Source organism: Bombina bombina, chromosome 1 (assembly GCF_027579735.1).
Source record: "Bombina bombina isolate aBomBom1 chromosome 1, aBomBom1.pri, whole genome shotgun sequence".
In the NCBI taxonomy this organism is placed as follows: Eukaryota; Metazoa; Chordata; class Amphibia; order Anura; family Bombinatoridae; genus Bombina; species Bombina bombina.
In genome coordinates this window covers 1,386,798,747-1,386,823,612 of record NC_069499.1, presented here as the reverse complement: position 1 = coordinate 1,386,823,612, position 24,866 = coordinate 1,386,798,747, and the positions used below count along the sequence as shown (strand labels likewise).

General features: G+C 36.1%; 1 protein-coding gene across 2 annotated transcripts in view; it reads left to right on the top strand.

Annotated features, from left to right (window-relative positions):
* Positions 1-23,201, top strand: part of ANKRD35 (ankyrin repeat domain 35) — a 223,107-nt gene extending 199,906 nt beyond the window's left edge. For both annotated transcript variants that reach the window (XM_053704528.1, XM_053704530.1), the window contains exons 10-13: positions 2,902-5,178; positions 7,158-7,238; positions 9,454-9,519; positions 16,984-23,201. In XM_053704528.1, the coding sequence (XP_053560503.1) occupies positions 2,902-5,178; positions 7,158-7,238; positions 9,454-9,519; positions 16,984-17,055 (2,496 nt within the window). In that variant the 3' untranslated portion in view covers positions 17,056-23,201. The remainder of the gene's footprint in view (positions 1-2,901; positions 5,179-7,157; positions 7,239-9,453; positions 9,520-16,983) is intronic.
* Positions 23,202-24,866: the final 1,665 nt, after the last annotated feature.

Sequence of the window (24,866 nt, the reverse complement as noted above, 5' to 3'; positions counted from 1 at the left end):
CCTAAGAGTTTATCTTATACACTTTACGGGGAGCATGGACTATAATACATAACGGCATTAGATGGATGGATCAGAAAATTGCTTATAACCTCAGCATCTGCAATAAAATATTGGTTATTTTTATGAATATGCGGACACACTATAGTTTGGCTAATCACTTAAAGGGACACTGAACCCAAATTTTTTCTTTCATGATTTAGAAAGATCATGCAATTTTAGGCAACTTTCTAATTTACTCCTATTATCAATTTTTTTTTATTCTCTTGGTATCTTTATTTGAAATGCAAGAATGTAAGTTTAGATGCCGGCCCATTTTTGGTGAACAACCTAGGTTGTCCTTGCTGATTGGTGGATAAATTCATCCACCAATCAAAAACTGCTGTCCAGAGTTCTGAACCAAGAAAAAAGCTTAGATGCCTTCTTTTTCAAATAAAGATAGCAAGAGAACGAAGAAACATTGATAATAGGAGTAAATTAGAAATGTGCTTAAAATTGCATGCTCTATCTGAATCACGAAAGAAAAAATTTGGGTTCAGTGTCCCTTTAAGAAAGTAGAAATGAATCAGTTGCTTCTATGGTAGGGCATGTAAACTTATAACTCTGGGATATGGGAAATCTATAGGATACATTTTCCTAGGTTTATCAGGTAAACTTCGTTGGGGGCGGAGCTAGAGGTTAAGTAGTGGGGATTTTGGTGGAAGAATATACAGCACAAAGTGAGGCAAACCTCCAAGTAACAACAAATGTGTATTATTGATGTTATAAAGAAAAACTTTCCAAATTTTTAGCTAGCTAAAGGGGAACAAGGAAACCAGTGCTATGCGCTTTTGGGTCCCTCATTGATTGAGGTAACTAGTAGTTAAATAAACAGCGCATAAGAGGTGAACGTTCATATGTAAGATTTACAACGCTATACTGGGAGGAAGGTATGTTAGTACCTTATATATGCACTCAAATAGAAACTTATACATTTCGAATAAGATAATATAAAATTGCAGATGAACAAAGAACTTAGTATGTAATAATCACAGCTAATTTGTGGAGTTGAACTATAAGTGGTGACTAATTGTAAATAAAGCAAAAAGGTCCCATACATATTTAAAGATTTAGGACTTCAGACATCACTGTCTTCATAGATAGTTCTAGTTAAGTTGTTAGAGAGTACTAGAAGCTATAGTCACTGGTACAAGAGTATAGTCAAACAACACTAGGTGATATAGGGGGCTTATGTGGGGAGTAGTATTAAAGTATTGTAAAACCTGAATTGGCTTAGAGCTAAAATGCAGCCATACAAGTAGTATAGTAGGAAATAAATTTGTTATCTACAATCTCATATAATTAGCCCTTATCGCCCAAGTACAGGCCCTATGCCCAGGAAGCATGTGGATCAACTGTATTAATAGATAATAGGTCATTCCTAGTGGTAAACTACTATCAATCTATACACTTCATATATGACTATCTTAGCCACCTAGCAATGTGATAAGAGTATAACTTTAGTTGTAGTGGAGTCTTAAAAAAATTGCAAACCCGATAGAGCTGTATATATAGACCCCTTGTCTTTGGGAGGCTTGTGTTAGAGTGTGAATTGGTAGTAACCAATTGAGATAGAACTCAGTACTAAATTACTCTTAATACAAAGTAGCATTGACATTATCCTTACTTAAGGTCCTACATAACAACATTTAAACACAATTAAGCACATATATAGGGGCCGATTTATCAAGTGTCTGTCCGACATGATCCGCTGAGCGGATCATGTGCGACAAGACATTGCTAAATGCTGACAGCATACACTGTCGGCATTTAACATTGCACAAGCAGTTTTGGTGAACTGCTTGTGCAATGCCGCCCCCTGCAGATTCGAGAGTGTCAATTAGCCCAATCGTATACTATTTGGTGGATTGATGTCCGCAGCTTCAGAGGAGGCGTACGAGTTATGGAGCAGCAGTCTTAAGACTGCTGCTTCTTAACTGCTGTTTCCGGCAAGCCTGAAGGCTCACGCAGAAACAGCTGCATTTGGGCCGATTGACAGCTTGTTAAATCAGCCCCACAGTGTTAATATGAAAAGGTAAATATTAAAGTATAGCATATCCATATATGCCAAAGGCTGACCACCAGTAAGACCTTATGTCTATAATTGGTATAACCGTTGAGATCAGCCTATTCCAGCTCTATGATATGGAAGAATTGCAGTCTCAGCCAGACTACTCGCCACAACCTGGTCGAGTCCCTTGTCTTCAGGTCTGTTAGGGAGTATGATCGCACCCCAACCCAGAAGAGACAAGGGCCTAAGTGAACTCATCGAGGTAAAATTAACAAAGGTGTCAGGTTCACAAGTCAGTTGCCGCCAGACATCGCCATAGCTCTGTTAATCCTCTGGTAGATGAATACCATCTGAGGGATGCATCGGGTCAGAAACTGTGTGTGAGGTGGGTGTCATGGTGTTTGACAAAAGTGTCAGCGACTGCTTATCATTGAGTGAATAAATGTTCGATAAAGTAGATGGAGTTATACAAAGGGTTAGAAAGTAATGGTTAGAATGTGTAAATGGTGTGTTAGTGAGGTTTTGTTTGCATTGCAACAGTAGGGAGAGAAAAGCAATATTATTTAATATTATTATTTATTTCTATAGGATTGCAAAATTCTGTATAGTATAGAACAATTATTAATGGCAGGGTTGTTTGTAAAAATGAATTTGTAAGTGGCAAAAGAAATAGGCTTATTAACAGGGATGTTGAAGCATTTAAGGATCAAAAACTTTTAATCAAATGGTTATGAATATTAAAACAATGCCTAACTTTAGTATATGAAACACTAGGTACCTGTTCTTTAACTTGTAATTTTAAACAACTGTGCATAGTTTAATACTACTTATAGTATTTTCTGATATTCTTTCAGAAGCCAACAAGGGCCAACAGTAGAGAACTGGAGCTTGTGAACATGTGGAAGAAGAGGTATGATGAAGAGCAAAAAAGGGGTCTGTGGCTACAAGGAGAAATAATGACAAAAACACAGGAATTGGAGAGTATGTCAGAGGAGAAGGACAGAATTCGAGAACTGGTAGAAAAGTTGAAATCTATACTGAATGAGCAAGAAGGCCAGGAAGCCACTGGAGATACTTGTTATACATCAGATATATGCATTCTTATTAGCCAACTTGTACAGCAAGTTAAAGCCATCCAAGCAAAGCAGCATAATAAAAAGCTTCTAATGGATGATAACATGAAGGAAATGAGTGAAAAAAGTACAGGAACTCAAGAAATGCAAAAAAGACACCAAGATGAGTTGAGGTGTCTTCAAGATACAGTGGCTGAAGCACAGGAGAAGGAAGAAGGTGCACTAAGGAGAATTTGTGAATTGGAAGGCCACTTGGAGAACATGAGAGATGTACTTTCACAGTTTGAAAAGAGAAAGAGGATTCAGAGTAGTGTTGTGGAGGAACTGCAGGACCAGCTGTCTGAGGTGACAAATGAAAAAGAGGAACTCCTGACACTGCTGAAAACACGCAAAGGTCAAGACGATACCTTGGCTAACAGACATTTTAATGAGTCAATCTTACTGCAAAACAATATGAAGGTGCTAAAAGCATTCCTTGAGGAAATGAAGACTGATTTTGTTGATGTGGAAAACGTGGAGGGTATAAAAGTTAAAAGTGAATCCTCATGCTTATGTCATGTACCTATAGGTGTCCTCGAAAAAAGTGAAACTAATTGGAAGAAGACAATTTCTGCCATGGAACAATGTCTCCTCAGCATTGAGAGCTACCAACAATGTCGGAATTCAGGATCATCACCTCAGCCTGTATTTTTGTCTGAAGCAGCACTTATTGTGAATGGGAAAGCAGATAGTTATGAGGGGAAAAGCAACAACATGGAACACTCTATGGCAACTTACCACTTACAGTCACAAACTATAGAAGCTAGTGCACCTTGCTTCCAAAGTGAAAGTCCCAGTCTGACCCTTACTGACAGAAAAACATCACACACTTTGAATATGATGCAAACACAAGAAGATAAAGAGAAGACTAGTATATCTACAGAGGCAAAGAACTTATTAATAGAAAAGGTTTCAGAAATGGAAGATCAGTTGTCTTCTCTCAGAGAGAAACATGAAAATCTGCTTACACAAATGAACCACATCAGTCAAGAAAAACAGAACTTGGAAGAAGGGTTGCTTGCTCTTCAAGATAGTCTACAAGCAGAGTTTTTATTGAGACAAGAAAAGGAAATTCAGTGTAAAGATCTTAAACACCAAATTTTGCTTCTGTCAGATGAGTTGTCAGCCGAGCAAGAGAAACTGAAGAAGCTAAGTGTAAGGATGGATTCCCAGCAGAGTGAGATGTTGATGTTGCGGGATAGTTTTCCACCGGAAATAGTTCAAGGGGAAAAAATTAAATCAACAGAGAGGTTTCACTCTGATGTATTGGAGGAGCTGTACTGGAATGTTGGAACATTAGTGAAGAAATATAATGAAGCCCTACACCAGAAATCCACTTTACAAAAGGAGTACCAGAGGATGCTGGAAAACCAAGTTGAAATGATGCCTATTACAGAACACAATGATATACTTAATGCAATGAACAGGAAATTAGATATGCAAGCCAAGGAAATAGATGAGCTGACACAAAGGCTATCCCAAGCAATAGGAAGTATTGTAGAGCTAAAAGAACAGCTTGCAAAACAAGTAGCAAATTCAGTATCAAAACATGAGCATGATCATCACATTATGGGCCTTGAAAAAGAAATGACTGTTCTGAAGGAAGAAAATGAGGCTTGTAAGGAAGCATTGGAAAAGAAATGTGAGGAGGTCATTGTCATGAAACAGCAACTAGAGCAAGAGTTTGAAGAGATACAGGTGGTAACGTCCAGAGAAACACACAAACTACAAGAATATGAAAGAGTAAAACAGTCTCATAAGAAACAACTTCAAGATATGGTAAATGAAATCCAGACTCTATCAGACCAGTACAAAAAGGCTACTGAGGAGACTGCATACTGTAAAGAAGTGATGTACTGTGAGACGGAAAAGGTGGTGCATCTAGAAAATAGGATCAGACAGCTGGAGACAGAAACAGAAGAGCTGAGAATGCAGTCTCAAAAGTGGCAAGAAGAAAATGACCGTTTGAATGTGAAATATGATGGTCTTCATAAAGAATCCAAAGACAGAGAGAACAAAGTAAGTCTTAGATGAAGATGAAAAAGCATGTTATCATTTTAGTATGATAGTGGCTCACTAACAATACTTTTAAGGAGGATATTCACAATGTAAGATATGCATGACTGAAAGGAGGATTTGAAATAGAGAATCCCCTCCCAGCATGCTCTAGTCAAATATCTAGCAAAGATTAAAGGTACAATGAGCATACTTTTTATCTGCAGCTTATATTAAAAATGACAATGCCTGGAACATGTAGAAATGTATAGTTGCTTCACTCTACACAGGTTTGTTATCAGAGCTCTCAATTTATTTGGAATCTGCCAAGGAAACGAGAAAGTCTGATTTTAGTTTTGGCCTCCATTCTGGGGCCAAAAAAATATATATCCGAAAACTTTTAAAAGTTCCTTTAGACAATTAATTTGATTTTTGGAGTATTTCACTTCACATGTTGTTGCAGCTTCATAGAGCTTGTCATTATGAAGCCATATTGGAACACTTATACAAGATGGTTAAACGGTCTTCCTATATATACATTTACCATTTCATTGTGTCTGTATCAGTGCAGGAATCATTGGTAGGAAATTCTTTCAGACTGAGCATCCTTAACAGTATATCATTCCTTAACATTACAATGTTAGAGAAATCAGATTTATACTTGCAGATAAATCCATTTCTTCGCACTCAAACAGAACCATATAAAGACTTGCCTTGCTTGGCACTAAGTTTTAATTTTTGTGTCTCTCTGTCGCTCTCTCTGTCTCAAGCAGGAAAGGATGTGGTATGTGTAAGAGGGTGGATTCTACCCCCTCAGGTTTCCAGAAGGGGTTTTTCTTCCTTCTCTTGGTATCTTTATTTGAACTTAAGCTTAAGAGCCAGACCATTTTTGGTTTAGCACCTGGGTAGCACTTGGTGATTGGTGGCTAGATTTAGAGACCAATCGGAATGCACTTCCCAGGTGCTGAACCAAAAATATGCCGGCTCCTATGCTTACATTCTTGCTTTTTCAAATAAAGATACCAAGAGAACAAAGACAAATTGATAATAGGAGTAAATTAGAAAGTTGCTTAAAATTGCATGCTCTATCTGAATCATGAAAGTTTAATTTTGACTAGAATATTTCTTTAAGGTCTTCTTGCTTTCAAAGTTTGTCATCATGATCTACTTGCCAAATGTACCTATGCCAAATTAGGACTTGCTAATAAAAAGCACATCTCTTCTCTCCTCTAAGATATACATAGTTAGGATGTTGAGCCTTCCTGGTAAGTTTTATTTTTTAGACCATGTACCATTTTAGTAGCAGATTCCAGTTTGTTTATATCCTTCTGGAGATATGGGGGCCCATTTATCAAGCTCCGAACGGAGCTTGTGGGCCCGTGTTTCTGGCGAGTCTTCAGACTCGCCAGAAACAGCAGTTATGAAGCAGCGGTCTAAAGACCACTGCTCCATAACCCTGTCCGCCGGCTCTGATGAGGCGGACAGGAATCGATGGAAATCAACCCGATCGAGTACGATCGGGTTGATTGACACCTCCCTGCTGACGCCCGATTGGCCGCGAGTCAGCAGGGGGCGGCGCTGCACCAGCAACTCTTGTGATGAATTCAGCGAGGTCGGATCAGGTCCGCAAGACCTTTTGATAAATAGGCCCCATAGCCTCCAGCACTGCACAATAGTCAAGATGAGACCTAACTAGTGATCCGTAAAGTGGCATAAGAACCTTTCTATTTCTGTTGCAAATACCTCTACCAATAAAACCAAGCATTCTACTGGCCTTACTCGCGGCAATGCTACATTGTTACGTAAATTTTAAATAATCTGAAATAATAATTCCCAAGTGCTGTTCCTCTTTTGTAACAGTTATTAAAGCGTTATTGAGTTTTATTTATTTGTTAAAATTATATAAAAAAAAGTTATGATGTAAAATTATTAATATACTGAGGAAGTTTGGAATAGAAGATCTAAGCGGAAAATGTGATGTGTATTTTTATTTGTACATTTAGTTGGAAGAATCTGTGATGTCCATGACAGCAGTGATTGATGAGCAGCAAAAGAAATATGCGGATATGGTCCATCAGCTTCAGGTATTACTTTTATATCACTGGTGTATACCATTTAATCAGCACTTCTCATTCCTGTAAATTTAAAGGGACATTAAAGTTATTATTTTTCATTGTCACATCTAAAGGAGGGCATTTTAGTGTTTTGTTGTTTTATTTTTGTTTTGAGAACTAGGTGTTCATGTGCTGTTTTTATAGTTGTGTGTTGTGTCAATATAAGTGCTGTCCTTGTCAGATAGAAATAAAATGGTTCCTAGGGAGAATTGTTTTTAAACATACACGCTACTGTTTGTTGTAAAATTAATTTAAAGCTTTTTAAAGGGACATTAAACACTTTGAGATGGTATTATAAAATTATAAACTGTATATATAAAAACAACTCTGCAATATACTTTAATTATTTATTTTGTCCCCCTTTCCTGTAACTCCATTCTGAAATTGTGAGCTTTTTAGTTCCTGTTAGAAATGGAAGTGCAGAACACTGTTATTTTTTTCACACAGCCATTGGCTGCACACTCTAGTGACCTATTTATAACTGTCCCTAATTGGCCACAGCAGAGAAAGTAACCTAAGTTACAACATGGCAGCTCCCATTGTTTTATAGACACTAAACATTTACACTTATTTTGTCAATATTTAAACAGCTAATGAAGCTTTAAAAAACATATCTACATGTTATTCTCAGACTAATCTTTTCTTGGAATGCATCATTCTATCTAGCATTTGTTTAGTGTTTAATGTCCCTTTAATGCAAAATAAATAAATGTCTTATCTTTTGGATATGAATGGTATTGATTTTTGAGTTTTGGATTTACAGAAAAAAACTTGCAGATGAACATTAAAAATCGATCTGTCTTTCATATTGATGGACCATGCAGAGACCTGTACTGTTAAAAGTGTATGTAAATTTTGATGTAAAGTGCCCGGTTTTTAAAAATTTGATTAAAAACAGGGGCACTTTAATTCATCAAAATTTACATTTCACTTGTGTTGTGAAGAAATACTTACCTTTTGAACTTGACAGCCGCTCCAGCTTATTCCGGTCATCGCAAGCCATTTCTGATGTCAGAAATGATGGATAGGTCATCCTACAATCACGGCTCCCCCCCCCCCCCCCCCCACTGGGGGAATCAGTGTCTGATTCAATGCCGTGATTCGAGGAAGTCGGATTCCTCATTTTAGACCCAGGAAGAGGCTTTGCAACAGGTGGAGGAAGCTGGAGCAGCTGTCAAGATTAAAAGGTAAGTTTTTTTTCACAGCACAGTGAAATGTAAATTTTGATGAATTAAAGTGCCCCTGTTTTTAATCGAATTTTTAAAAACCGGGCACTTTAGCATCAAATTTTACATTCACTTTAAGTGCTATAAGCTAAATTCTAATTGCCCAATTTACTAAATAACCTTTTACAAAGATTGTATATTGATAAGTGCTGTAGTCCATGCTCATGTCATAGAGTTTGTCTTTCTGTATGTAGAGCAATGCTTAGTAAATATGGTTCACACTTACCCTATCCTTCATAAATTACAATTCAGACGCTATTATTGCTAGGGGCCCACTTATCTAAAACTCACCAGCATGGGCAGAAATCAGACAAAAACATTGTTTTTTTTGGGGGGGGGGGGGGTTTAAGAGAGCTTTAGAGAATTGGGCATAAATAGTATTTAATTAAATACAAACATACATAAAAAAACAATACTGATGTGAAATCTGCTTGTGTTACAGTTAAAGGGACAGTCTTCACCAGAATTGTTATTGTTTTAAAAGATAGATAATCCCTTTTTTACCCATTCCCCAGTTTTGCATAACCAACACAGTTATATTTATATATTTTTTACCTCTGTGATTATCTTGTATCTGAGCCTCTGCAAACTGCCCCTTTTTTCAGTTCTTTTGACAGACTTGCAGTTTAGCCAATCAGTGATAGCTCCCAGGTAACTTCATGTGCACGAGCACAGTGTTATCTATATGAAATTCATGAACTAACACCCTCTAGTGGTGAAAAACCTGTTAAAATGCATTCTTAAGAGGCGGCCTTCAAGGTCTAAGAAATTAGCATATGAACCTCCTAGGTTAAGCTTTCAACTAAGAATACCAAGAGAACAAAGCAAAATTGGTGATAAAAGTAAATTGGACAATTGTTTAAAATTACATGCCCTATCTGAATCGTGAAAGTTTATTTTGGACTAGACTGTCCCTTTAATTCATTTTTATTTTACATTTTTCATTCTTCATTTTGCAGGACACGAACAAAAGACATCAAGAAATCATTTCTATTTATAGAACTCACCTCCTCAATGCAGCTCAGGTAAGGAAGCATATTTACCAATTATCCAATGCAAGTGAAGACCTTAAATTGTCAGAAAATGGTGAAGTCTTCCTAGAATACTGGTTTGTTATTATTAATTTTAATACTTTATTTTCTTCCACACTTTTGGAGGATTTTATTATCATTCACTTTTATATACACAGTGGTAACTTGGATATATAGAGACGCTTATTTGATACATTTTTTGTGTGATATTTGAATCAGTTTAGCAATATTATCTCTATAGGAAATCTTTAATGATCCTGTCCACTATTATGAGACATTTATAGATCTATAATTTTTTGGCTCCAATATATCCTCTTCTACATTGATACATATCAATATGTTAAATCATATTTCTTCTGTGTAATAAATGTTATTGTTTGTCTCTTGTTTTTACTGAATTACCAATAAAAGTTATATGTTAAGTCATACCAGTCCTCCCTGCCCATACTTATATAGTTAATTTACGACTAGATTACGAGTTGTGCGTTAGGGTAAAAAAGCAGCGTTAACAGGTCCTAATGCTGCTTTTTTACGCCGCTGGTATTAGTCTTGAAGGTTTAGGGTCACCCCACACTTTTTTGGCCTTACCGCAAAACGACTTACGCAAACTTTGTAAAGTCTTTTTTTTATGGGACTTCCATAGCGCCGGTATTACAAGTCTGTCCTGGGAGGCCAAAAACTGAGCGGTACACCCTACCCCATCAAGAGTCCTAACGCATTTTAAAGTCAGTAGTTAAGAGTTTTATGGTACAACGCTGTAACATAAAACTCATAACTAAAGTGCTAAAACTTACACTAACACCCATAAACTACCTATTAACCCCTAAACCGAGGCCCTCCCGCATAGCAAACACTAAAATTAAATTTTTAACCCCTAATCTGCCGCTCCGGACACCGCCGCCACCTACATTATATTTATGAACCCCTAATCTGCTGCCCCCAACATCGCCAACACCTACATTATATTTATTAACCCCTAATCTGCCTTCCCCAATGTCGCCGCAACCTACCTACACTTATTAACCCCTAATCTGCCGTCCCCAACGCCGCCGCCACTATAATAAACATATTAACCCCTAAACCGCCGCACTCCCGCCTCGCAAACATTAGTTAAATATTATTAACTCCTAATCTGCCGTCCCTAACATCGCCGCCACCTACCTACATTTATTAACCCCTAATCTGCCACCCACAACGTCGCCGCCACTATATTAAAGTTATTAATCCCTAAATCTAAGTCTAACCCTAACACCCCCTAACTTAAATATTTTTATTATAAAATTCATATCATTAACTAAATTACTCCTATTTAAAACTAAATACTTACCTATAAAATAAACCCTAAGCTAGCTACAATATAACTAATAGTTACATTCTATCTAGCTTAGGGTTTATTTTTATTTTACAGGCAAGTTTGTATTTATTTTAACTAGGTAGAATAGTTATTAAATAGTTATTAACTATTTAATAACTACCTAGGTAAAATAAATACAAAAGTACCTGTAAAATAAAACCTAACCTAAGTTACAATAACAGCTAACACTACACTATAATTAAATAAATTAACTAAATTAACAACAATTAAATAAATTAAATTCAATTAGCTAAAGTACAAAAAAAAAAAAAACAACCTAGCCTAAACTAAACTACCAATAGCCCTTAAAAGGGCCTTTTTTTTTGCGGGGCATTGCCCAAAAGTAATCTGCTCTTTTACCTGTAAAACAATACAAACAACCACCCAACAGTAAAACCCACCACCCACACAACCAACCCCCCATATAAAATACTATCTAAAAAAACTAAGCTCCCCATTGCCCTGAAAAGGGCATTTGGATGGGCATTGCCCTTAAAAGGGCAGTTAGCTCTTTTGCGGCCCAAACCCTAACCTAAAAATAAAACCCACCCAATACACCCTTAAAAAAACCTAACACTAACCCCCTGAAGATCGACTTGCAGTTCTGAAGACCGGACATCCATTCTCAAGGAAGCGGCAGAAGTCTTCATCCAACTGGGCCGAAGTCCTCAACGAAGCCGGAGAAGTCTTCATCCAAGCCGGGTGAAGTGGTCCTCCAGACGGGCAGAAGTCTTCATACAGACGGCATCTTCTATCTTCATCCATCCGGCGCGGAGCGGGTCCATCTTCAATACATCCGACGCGGAGCATCCTCTTCATCCGACGACTACCCGACGAATGAAGGTTCCTTTAAGTGACGTCATCCAAGATGGCGTCCCTTAGATTCTGATTGGCTGATAGAATTCTATCAGCCAATCGGAATTAAGGTAGAAAAAATCCTATTGGCTGATGCAATCAGCCAATAGGATTGAGCTTGCATTCTATTGGCTGTTCCAATCAGCCAATAGAATGCAAGCTCAATCCTATTGGCTGATAGAATTCAATCCTATTGGTTGATCCAATCAGCCAATCGGAATCTAAGGGACACCATCTTGGATGACGTCACTTAAAGGAACCTTCATTCGTCTGTATTTGTCGGATGAAGAGGATGCTCCGGGTCGGATGTCTTGAAGATGGACCGCTCCGTGCTGGATGGATGAAGATAGAAGATCCCGCCTGGAGGACCACTTCGCCCGGCTTGGATGAAGACTTCTCCCGGATTTGTTGAGGACTTCGGCCCGTTTGGATGAAGACTTCTGCCCCTTCCTTGAGGATGGATGTCCGGTCTTCAGAACTGTAAGTCGATCTTCAAGGGGTTAGTGTAGATAGTATTTTATTTGGGGGGTTGGTTGTGTGGGTGGTGGGTTTTACTGTTGGGGGGGTTGTTTGTATTTTTTTTTACAGGTAAAAGAGCTGATTACTTTGGGGAAATACCCCGCAAAAGGCCCTTTTAAGGGCTATTGGTAGTTTAGTGTAGGCTAGGGTTTTTTTTATTTTGGGGGGGGTTATTTTGATAGGGCTTTTAGATTAGGTGTAATTAGTTTAAATATCTTGTAATTTGTTTATTATTTTCTGTAATTTAGTGTTTTGTTTTTTGTACTTTAGCTAATTTAATTTATTTAATTGTTGTTAATTTAGTTAATTTATTTAATTATAGTGTAGTGTTAGGTGTTATTGTAACTTAGGTAAGGTTTTATTTTACAGGTACTTTTGTATTTATTTTAGCTAGGTAGTTATTAAATAGTTAACTATTTAATAACTATTCTACCTAGTTAAAATAAATACAAACTTGCCTGTAAAATAAAAATAAATCCTAAGCTAGCTACAATGTAACTATTAGTTATATTGTAGCTAGCTTAGGGTTTATTTTATAGGTAAGTATTTAGTTTTAAAAAAGGAATTATTTAAGTAATTTTTAGTTAGATTTATTTAAATTATATTTGTTAGGGGGTGTTAGGGTTAGACTTAGGTTTAGGGGTTAATACATTTAGTATAGTGGCGGCGACGTTGGGGGCGGCAGATTAGGGGTTAATAAATGTAGGTAGGCGGCAGCGATGTTAGGGACGGAAGATTAGGGGTTAATAATATTTAACTAATGTTTGCGAGGCGGCAGTGCGGCGGTTTAGGGGTTAATATGTTTATTATAGTGACGGCGACGTTGGGGGCGGAAGATTAGGGGTTAATAAGTTCGGTAGGTTGTGGTGACATTGGGGGAGGGAGATTAGGGGTTAATAAATATAATGTAGGTGTCGGCGATGTTGGGGGCAGCAGATTAGGGTTTATTAAGTATAATGTAAGTGGCGGCGGTGTCCGGAGCGGCAGATTAGGGGTTAATAAATATAATGTAGGTGTCGGCGATGTTGGGGGCAGCAGATTAGGGGTTCATAAGTATAATGTAGGTGGTGGCGGTGTCCGGAGTGGCAGATTAGGGGTTAATAAGTATAATGTAGGTGTCGGCGATGTCGGGGGCGGCAGATTAGGGGTTAATAAGTGTAAGATTAGGGGTGTTTAGACTTGGGGTTCATGTTAGTGTGTTAGGTGTAAACATAACTTTTACTTCCCCATAGGAATCAATGGGGCTGCGTTACGACCAGCTCACCGCTGTATTGAAGTGCGGTAAGGAGCAAAATTTTGCTCAACGCTCACTTCTTGCCTTTTAACGCCGGGTTTGTAAAAACCCGTAATACAAGCGCTGTAGGTAAGTGAGCGGTGAGAGAAAACTGCTCATTAGCACCGCATAGCTTCTAACGCAAAACTCGTAATCTAGCCGACAGTCTCTTATTCTAATTGTGCCACACAATACCTTCTTTGCTCTCTCCTTATTCTTTTGGATTAATATAATTCTGGTATTTAGGCACTGCCTTTACAGGGATACGTGGGTTTACCCTTTAAGGATATAATAAGAGACCAAATTCCTTCCCCCCTTACCTCTTAGGATAGAGGCCTCCTATTAATTGTAATCCTCATTACTTACAGTGAATCACAGTGTAGCAGGGATATTCAGCAGAATGCAGGGTGTTTAACATGTATTAGCGATCTAGAAATAGTATTTGAGAGTAGACACCATCTTTGCTGGTCATACTAATTATACATAATTGTTTAATCAGATCATGCTATATATTCTTTGCAGAGTGACTTGTCAAATGATATCTGACCTATAAATGTAGACTTGTGAATGTAAGAATAAAAAATGTACCGTTTGTCATCTAAATGAGAAAAACCTATACAGAGATAGGCTATGGGCATGTAATCAAACTCTGTTACAATAATTCCAATTAGAGAAAGAAACTTCCAAAAATATGTATCATGATGAAAAATTGGCAGACAGAACAAATTCAGCATGATAAAAAGACATATTATCCTTTTCTATCCAATTAAATAAACCCTAATGAAAGTAGACTTGCGATGTGTGTCCACTGCATACACCTTTTTTTAGTTTTTCCAAATTCTACTGTCATTTCAACAAAACTGTTTGTAAAATTCACTTGTAGTTATCTTAAAGGAACAGTCTACTCCATAATTATATTTTTTTTAAAATGATAAATAATCCCTTTATTACCCATTCCCCAGTTAGCATAATCAACAAAGTTATATTAATATACTTTTTACCTCTGTGATTACCTTGTATCTAAGCCTCTGCAGACTGCCCCCGTATCTCAGTTCTTTTGTCAGAGTTGCATTTTAGCCAATCAGGGATGACTCATCAATAACTCTACGGTAGTGAGCACAAGTATCTATATGGCAAGCGTGAACTAGCACTATCTAGCTGTGAAAAATGGTTAAAATGCACTGAGATAAGAGGCAGCCTTTAAGGGTTTAGAGATTAGCATATGAACCTACCTAGGTTTACCTACCTAGGTTTACGAAGCAAATTTGATGATAAAAGTAAATTGGAAAGTTGTTTAAAAATGTGTGCCCTATCTGAATCATGAATGTTTAATTTTGACTAGACTGTTAGTTTAAAAAGAGTTTAAAACTATAAAGTATAGGTTGCAGGTTGGGGTTCTACAATTATACCCCTAAGAGGAAAAACATAAGAGAAAAATGCACGTACCTTGCACTCTGGAAACTATTTTGGTATTAATAGCTTGTTTTATTCCATCAATAACAACTTATTGTTTTGGTCCTTGCAGGGGACTTTGTCACAAGTAATCAAATTTTACAAATACTTGTATAGTCAGTCACACACACAAATTCAATCATTAACAGATCTCTGATCAGCTGAAAAACAGTGAAATACATGATACCTGCAACTACTCACATGGAACCAGTGACATACAAATTCGCTGCAAGATTGGATGTGTGTAGCATATTCAAAATATGAGGTGTTTTTTCCCCCAGCATTTCTCTACAAACATGATCGCCTAGATTACGAGTTTTTGTCGGTAAGGCTGTGTGGGGCTAACAAGCCTTTTTTTCTTACCACTCACTTAAACCAACGCTGGTATTACAGGTTTTCTTCAAGCCGGCGTTAGCCTCAGAAAAGTGAGCGTTGAGCAAAATTTAGCTCCACATCTCACTGTAATACCAGTGTTGCTTACGGTAGCGGTAAGCTGGCAAAATGTGCTTGTGCACGATTTCCCCGTAGGAAACAATGGGGCTGAGTTGGCTGAAAAAAAAACTAACACCTGCAAAAAAGCAGCGTTCAGCTCCTAACGCAGCCCCATTGTTTCCTATGGGAAAATTTAATTTATGTCTGCACCTAACACCCTAACATGAACCCCAAGTCTAAACACCCCTCTAACACCCTAACATGAACCCCAAGTCTAATCACCCCTAATCTTACACTTATTAACCCCTAATCTGCCGTCCCCGCTATCGCTGACACCTACATTATAATTATTAACCCCTAATCTGCCGCTCCGGACACCGCCGCCACCTACATTATAGTTATGAACCCCTAATAACTATTTAATAATTATTGTACCTAGTTAAAATAAATACAAAGTTGCCTGTAAAATAAAAATAAACCCTAAGATGACTACAATGTAATTATTATTTATATTGTAGCTATCTTTTAGCTTATTTTATTTTATAGGTAAGTATTTAGTTTAAATAGGATTAATTTATTTAATAGTAGTAATTTAATTTTGTTTTATTTAAATTATATTTAAGTTAGGGGGGGTTAGGGTTAGATTTAGGGGTTAATAAATTTAATATAGTAGCGGCGACGTTGGGGGTGGCAGATTAGGGGTTAATAAATGTAGGTAGGTCTTGGCGATGTTAGGGACGGCAGATTAGGGGTTAATAAAATTTAACTAGTGTTTGTGAGGCGGGAATGCGGCGGTTTAGGGGTTAATACATTTATTAAAGTGGCGGCGATGTCCGGTCGGCAGATTAGGGGTTAAATAATTTTATTATAGTGTTTGTGATGTGGGGGGGCCTCGGTTTAGGGGTTAATAGGTAGTTTATGGGTGTTAGTGTACTTTGTAGCACTTTAGTTAAGAGCTTTATGTTACGGCGTTAGTCCATAAAACTCTTAACTACTGACTTTTATATGCGGTAGGAGTCTGGACAGGAGAGGGTCTAACGCTCACTTTTTCAGCCGATCGTAATACCGGCGTTAGGCAAATCCCATTAAAAAGATAGGATACGCAATTGACGTTAGGGGATTTGCGGTAAGCTAAAATCGCGGAAAAAAAGTGAGCGGTAGACCCTTTCCTGCCTGACTCGTAATACCAGCGGGCGTTAAAAAGCAGCGTTGGGACCCCTCAACGCTGCTTTTTAAGGCTAACGCAAGACTCGTAATCTAGGTGAGTGTTTTTACTGGAGCATGGGATTCTGGGAAAGGAAATAAAAAAACATAAGGTTCCCAGTGCCTCAACTTACTGCTTCCAAAATTCCTTTTAAACACATAAGGTTATGAAACTGAGGATCTAAAGGCTTAGAAATAATACACAATAATACTTGTATTACTTCCTTGTATTGTTATTATTAAAAGTAAAAATAAAAAAAAGTTGTCTATCTTGAACATGAAGCCTTGTATTTTACTTTCAGTAGCTGGTAAATAGCAATGACAACAGTGAGACAAACCTGAAGATAACATTTTGTTCCTCTTTTATTAGGGCTTTATGGATGAAGATGTCCATTTCACCTTGCACTGGATCTTGAAGATGCAGAATGATGTTGTCTTCTAATAGAGACTATACCTATGAACTAACACAAACTGCTGTGCTAATCTTGCCACGTGGCATAATGTCAGACACTAAACAAGCTCTGCAGTTTTGCGTACCTCCTGTATTATGTATTGCCAAGGGCCCAGAAAGAACTGATGGGCAGTTTTTTTTAATATAACCAAAAACAGCTGAATTATCAAAATATTTTATCACATGATGACTTGTTGATTCTGGAGAATAGCAAGTTTTTAAATGTTTTATAACACAAAGAGCTTTAATTCTTGGAAACGTTGTACAGAGTTATTAAAACCTCATCAGAATGTTCTGCTATATACAACATTTGAGATATCAAAAATTCCAATCCTACCCTATAGAGCAGGGATGGGGAACCTTGGCCCTCCAGATGTTTCAGAACTACATTTCCCATGATGCTCAACTGGACTTCAGAGTGCCTAAATATCATGGGTAATGTAGTTCTGAAACATCAGGAGTGCCAAGGTTCCCCATAAAGTGTAGCTTATGATCAGCTGTTCTGTTTATTAGCTGTACTTGGTACATAGCACCTGATACACATCATTCAGTTTGTTTGTTTTTAAAAGGTAACAATCATTTTGTACAGAACTGAGATGTTAGTGATGTTTTACTATTTATTCAGTACACATTACCCACATGATCGTTCACTGCTAATTAAACCAACCAATAGAAAGTTAATTCAACCTGATCATGCCCTTTCATTTAGAAGATTAAATATGTATACAAACAAACACAAAAAAACAAGTTGTATCCATGTGAGTAGGTTGTGGAATGAGAATTTTGTGAGGAATCAATCTAGCCATTGACAAGAAATGTATTTATTAGCTTTAATTAAAATGTAATATAAAAAGAAACAAAACATCAATATAGATTTGTGTACTCTTTGGTACCAGTAATAACTAAATATAAAAAGTAATGGATCAACTACAAGTTGCAGAATTTCGGTATAAAAACCACATCTGTATGCAACATGGATTTTTTACACTTCACAAGTTCAAATAAATTTAAAGCATCTTTAAACCTAAACTTATTTTATAAAATGTTAATGTACATAAAGAAATCAATTTGTATACTTTTGTTTGTATCCTTTTGGTTAATAGATTGAATAAATCCCTGTACATAAGGAAGTCAGCCTTTCCAAAATGTGCAGTATAAGCAAGGTTTGTTCGCCCTAGGGACAAAATATGGTCTCTTCAACACATTTTGGGCCAGATTACGAGTGAAGCGCAAACGTTTGCGCGCAAGTGATATCGGGTTTTCGCGATAGTTTGCGCACAGGTTAAATTGCGCTGGTATTACAAGTTGAAAGTAAATGAGATCGCGTGAGCACAATTCAAGTTAATGCTCGACGGGTTATCGTATACTCAGAGCTGACTGTTTTGAAAAAAAAACTGTTAAAATGTGTCACCAAACACATCAAAAATACATTACAAAGTACACTTACACTTATAATAATACCATCTAATAAAAATTATTTATAAAAAACATTGCACACAAAAGTTATATGAGGTCTCAGGTGTTAGAAAAAAAGGCAGGCAAAGGGCTTTAACATTGAGATACATACATATACACCTCCAAAGATGGATATGTATGTATTTATATATATATCTATATATGTGTACAGATTTATTTATGTATGTATATGTGTTACAGACATGTATACACATATAAACACATAAATACATATGTACATATATATAGACCTATATGTAAGTGTATTAGAGCCCTTTTCAGTTAAGTCGATGAAAACATGAAAAATCATATTTATGCAATATTCATATTTATTAAAGTGTTATAGGGTATATTTACTGTAAATATTTCACATTCCAATGTTCTGCACATAGCATGTTCTGCACATATATATTTCTTAATAGATATTCCTATATATATATATATATATCTATATATATATATATATATATATCTATACTTATATAGAATCATGTAAATATATATATATAGGTATAGATATATATTGTACCATAATACCATTTTATATATATATATATATATATATATATATACAGTATATATATATATATATATATATATATATATATATATATATATAAAACATATTCTGCAATGTGAACAACATTGGAATGGAGAATATTCATGTTTTCATGTCGGGTTAGTGCACATGAGAATATGCGATCGGGTTTGTGTGAGTGTGGGGTGCTTTCTCTCTATTGACTTCTATGGGGGGAATAGGTTATCATGCGCATGATATTCTTAGTTTGGCTTTTTGTGTGCATTGGGTTAGCGTGGATGCGGTAATGTTTTATTTTAAACTCATAATACCAGCACAACCTGACACGCACAAAAAGTTTTCTTCTAGCGCAATTAGCACTTTAGCGAAAATGCTAAATAGCGCTCCACTTGTAATCTAGCCCTTTATCTGGTCCTTCACTTCTCTAATCAGAATACAAGATGGGTATAATTTAAGGATGGATTTTCGGCACTTTGATCTTTTTAAAGAAATACTGGAATTTAAGCAGCAAACGTGTAGTGGTAGAGTATAAAAACCTGAAAATTGTAAAAGACTGTGTATCTGGTTCTGTATTGTAAAATAGAAATATCACTTTACCACTTTGCCATGTAAACACTTGACACTTGTGCAGTCCAAAATAATAGTCTATATCTAGGTAAAGAGGTTAAGATTTTATTTTAGATTTTATGTATATACAACTTATTTTTGTTAGCAGTTACTCCCAAAAGTTGTGTCCAACCCTAAACGTAGAAAAAAAATCTAATAGAGTCCCTCGTGAAAACCAAACTGGATCTATAAATTACAGAGGGTGAATAAATTATACAAAAAATGGGGTGGGGAGACAATTAGGGGGACATTTTTTTAATATGTTCCACGACATAATAAAAATATATTTTAACAAAAATATATATTTTGATGACTAATGGATAATATACTTGAATTCTGGTGCTTCTAGTTTGTATACACAGAGGTTTTACATTTTGTGAATATCACAAAACCTTTGCAAAATACTATGCATAATGGCTTCACTCTATTTTGAGTAAAAGTTTTTAACCTGTTGCATTCTTGTCATACCTCAATATAGCCTGTTTTCTTTTTCAGTCATTGTATCATTATTGTCACAACTTGTTTTCAAACTGCAATATTTGGTATAGAAATCCATGAGCACCATTTTTCCATAATTATGTTAATTTAAATTGTGCCATCACAATTTCTGACCTTTCCTTTGCCTGCTGATTTTGTGCCTTGTCTTAAGATGGAATAAATACCATTGCCTGGACTGTGAAACCTGCCACTTGTTTGGATGTGGACCTTTCTTTGTCTACTGATTCTGTACCTCTTTGCCTGACACCTTGCAGCCTGACCATAGCAAGGTTTTTAACTATCCGTTTGCCTGATGATTGCGCACCTGTGTTTTTACGGAGCATGTACTGCTTGACCTTTGTGCTTTCTCTGTGGTGATCCCCAGAGTAAAAGGACATTAAACACTTTGAGATGGTAATATAAAATGATAAATCGTATGTATATGTATATATATAACTATACAATATACTTTTGTTATTTACTTTGCCCCTTTTTCCTGTAATTCCATTCTGAAATTGTGAGCTTTTCAGTTCCTGTTAGAAATGAAAGTGCAGAACACTGTTAAATTCCACAAAGCCATTGGCTGCACACTCTAGTGACCTATTTATAACTGTCCCTAATTGGCCACAGCATAGAAAGTAACCCAAGTTACAACATAGCAGCCCCCATTGTTTTATAGACTTTACACTTATTTTGTCACTATTTAAACAACTAATGAAACTTTATAAAATTCATCAACATGTTGTTCTCGTACTATTCTTTTCTTTCAATGCATCGTTCTATCTAGCATTTATTTAGGGCAATATTACAAGTGGATCGCTAAATATCGCTTGTGCGTAAGTGATATTAGCGCTCCACTTTGTAATACCAACTCACGCTAATGAGCGCAGGTAGTACAAGTTAAGCGCAATGCGAACACGACCTCTCATTCACATTGCTAGGAAGCACTGCGCTCACAAGAGTACGATTCCATAGGCTCCAATGCGAGCCTTGTTCTGATGTCGTCAGAGACAGCATCAGAATCTGAGCACAGAGAAGGGGGTAAGTAGAGTAGCGATTGATACATTTATAAATATATATGTATATGCTTATATACATATATATTTATATGTATATATATATATATATGTACAGGGAACACACAGTTTCCATAGACCGCAATTTAAAGGCACTTTTCAGTGCCGTTTTTTTTTCTAACACCCTACTCCCGCCAACTTTAAAGCCCCAAAACTGCCTAGTGCAGTTGTTTTCTTATTATAAAAAAGCTACTTGTATTTGCAACCTGCCACGAACTATCTTACAGATACTTTCCTTAGCAAGGCATATGTATGTGCGTGTATGTGTCAGCTACAAATCAAACCTCATATCAGTCTCTAGGTTCTCTTCTGGGTTTCACAGCATTACATTTCTCCCAAGTTTCAGTATTGACTTTAAAGGAACATATTTAAGTTATAGGTGTCTTATTCACTGGTGTTGCTGAATCTTCCTGAAGAGAAAAGTCTTCATAAGTCCCACCTTCTATAAATGCTGCAGGTATTTTTTGTATGTAAGCTCATCCTTTGGAGCTCATTAATTTCCAGCAGGTATAATACAACTTCCATTCCCGCTACTTACCATCTCTTTAAAATTAAGTTTTTAAATTAAGTTCTCGAAAAAGAATGGATGAAAACCTTCACTTTTTTAGTGATTTTCCCCCCAGTATTTTTAGCAAAATTTCATTCACATTTGTTTTGTATGTTGAGCAGTGGATATACTTTAATGTTTTGTGTGCTAGTATAATTATATATGACACAACATTTCATTGCATGCCTTGTATACCTGAATTAATCTTGTAGTTATTTAATCTCAACTACAACAGTGGTACAATGGGCTAGATTAATTTAAAGAACTACTTTCTTAAAGTCTGGCATCTCTAAAAGAAGCTATCAGTATGTGTCCCTACTCCACATAGAATAAAACAGGCACAGTTCTAGTGGATTACTATGTTACACCCAAATGGGTATTCTTGATCACAGATTCCAGTAACCTGGGACAAAGAGAAACTTTACAGAATCAAGCAATTTGCCAAACAACCTTCACCATGCTCCTACATGTATCTTTCGATGACCATGTGACATCTAGGTACCATCATAATCTACCACAAAGTTATATTAGATATGTAGGGTCTGTGAACTCATAAGGTCACTGGCACTGCTAACTGAAACTGGGGTGTTCTACCAGATCCATTTATCAGGAAAACTTAGCATGTAAAACCCACAAGATATACAATAAAAGCAGTTAGTGGAAACTCACCCACTAAAGTATTATAGATATACAAGACTCTCACATTTTTTTTACTTCCAAGAGCTAATCAGCCAATCACCACCTTTCTTTGCCTATCTCCATAACACACTAGTTTCCTTTTAGCATATTACTTGATGACATGTGTGGGATACTTTTATTATTTGTGAAATGTAATATAATAGTAATATATAACTTAAATTCAAGTTAAATATGTTTAATAATGTAGAGATACTTAACTATATAGATAAACTATTAAGATTAGATGTTCTTTCTTTATCACCATCATTACAACTATTTTCCCTCATAAATAAAGTTTTGAAGGGTTTGGAATATTAATTATGAAGGTATTTACTTTAATTCTATGTATTTTATTATGTACTTTTACGTTATATTTTTATCTAAAAAAATGTTTATGTATATTTTGTATTTTTTTATATTAAGAAGGTAGCAATGTGGATTCCGTTGGAGCTCTACAAATAAATAATAATAATAATTAGAGCTTTTAAATGTGTTTTATTTTTTTGTAGACTTTTTTGGTAACTTGAAGCTTACTAAGTAGTTCCTGTCAATAGTTAACCTTTAGGCATCTTGTGATTGGTTTAATAAATGTAATGGCGAGGATAAAGTCTTGGGCTTTACATGTTTTAGCAGATTAAGTGGATTTGAGTATTCATGCCGAAGTCAGGCTATCTCTTGAAAGTTGCATTTTAAATACTGTCATTTGGATTTTATCTTTGGAAGATAGAAAAAGTATATAATAAATGTTTGACTGAAAGTACCTTGTCCTCTTGTGAGTATCACTCCTTGCTGAGTAGGTGTAATGCTTATGCAGTATGTTTTTTTCTTTTAATGCAAAAAATGGTATAGAGATTTTTTGGGGGGGGCATTTTTCTAGGCAATTCCAATCCATCCTGAGTGAGTCTGTAAAACACATACAGTGCATTACATATTCAACATAAAAGGAAAAAAATGATTTTAATGCATTAAAAACAATAAAAGTGTTTCAAAAGCATTTATTTTTTCAAAGTTTTCATAGTTCTTCATGGAGGTAAATAATAAATGGCCAAGACAAAAGTAAAATATAAATCAAAATATGGTAGCAAATTGATTCAGTTTCGATGATGACTGTCTACTTACTGACTTTGAATGCAGTTTTGTTCGCTTAAAACGAATTGTCATGTGCAATTAACAATTCCATATACTTGCAGTTATTTTCATTTCAATGTCCAACACTTTGAAATAATAAAGGAACCTTCTGATGCCCGTACTTTGTACAAGCTTCATAGTTTAAAAGTGTAACAGTTGTCGTGTTTACTAAAGTGTTCATTGCATTGTTATTTGATAATACCTGGTTAAAGGGACACCACACTGTGAATGTTTTCTCCCCTGTAATGTGTTCCAAGTAATCTATTTTACCTTGTAGAATATATTACATTGTTTAGGTAGACATTGAGATAGGTATCTAATACCACTTTATCCTGATGAAAAGCAATGTAAGGTTCCTTAACTGAGAGAGTTTGTAGCTCTGAAACACGTCTAGCCAAAGTGATAGCCACTAAAACACAGTTCTCAAGGTTAAAAACCAAAGTGAAACTTCTCAAAGAGGTTTAAAATGAGAATCTAATAGAACATCAAGGACCAAGGGAAGGTGCCAGGTCGGAATAAAAGTTCTGGAATTTGGGAGGATATTAGTCAAGGCCTGGAAAAGCTGAATTATCAAAGGCTGTTGAGCCCATCTAACCCCAGTTATTGCAGAAATAACAGCAATTGCTGTCCTCTGAAGGAGAGGAAACCAAGGTCTTTGTGGCCAAAAAGGTAAGATTACAACGAAAGTCGCCAACTCTTTTTATATTCTGCATGGAAAAAAGGAATAGGAGGATACCAATAAATCAGATTGAGATTCCAAATCTGTACTAGAGGATATGTTCCTAAGCATTGTGTGTCTGGTATCTGCTGTAAAACAAGGGAACTTGATGGTGACAAGTTAACGCCAAGCAATCTATTTCTAGCAATCCCCATCTCTGTGTTTTCTGATGAAAAATCTCCTTCTTAAACTACCATTCTGTTGATAGGATGGGACCACGACTTAAAGGGACATGAAAACCAATTTTTTTCTTTCATGATTTAGAAAGAATATACAATTTTAAACAACTTCCTAATTTACTTCTATTATCTAATTTATATCCTTTGTTGAAAAGCATATCTAGATAGGCTGAGTAGATGCTGATTGGCGGCTGAACATAGATGCCTCGTGTTATTGGCTCACCAATGTGCATTGCTAGTTTTCAACAAAGGATATCTGAAAAATGAAACAAATTATATCATAGAAGTAAATTGGAATGTTGTTTAAAATTGTATTCTCTACCTGAATCATGAAATAATTTTTTTGGGTTTAGTGTCCCTTTTAAGTAATCTGCTTCCAGATTTAGATTGCCTGGTACAT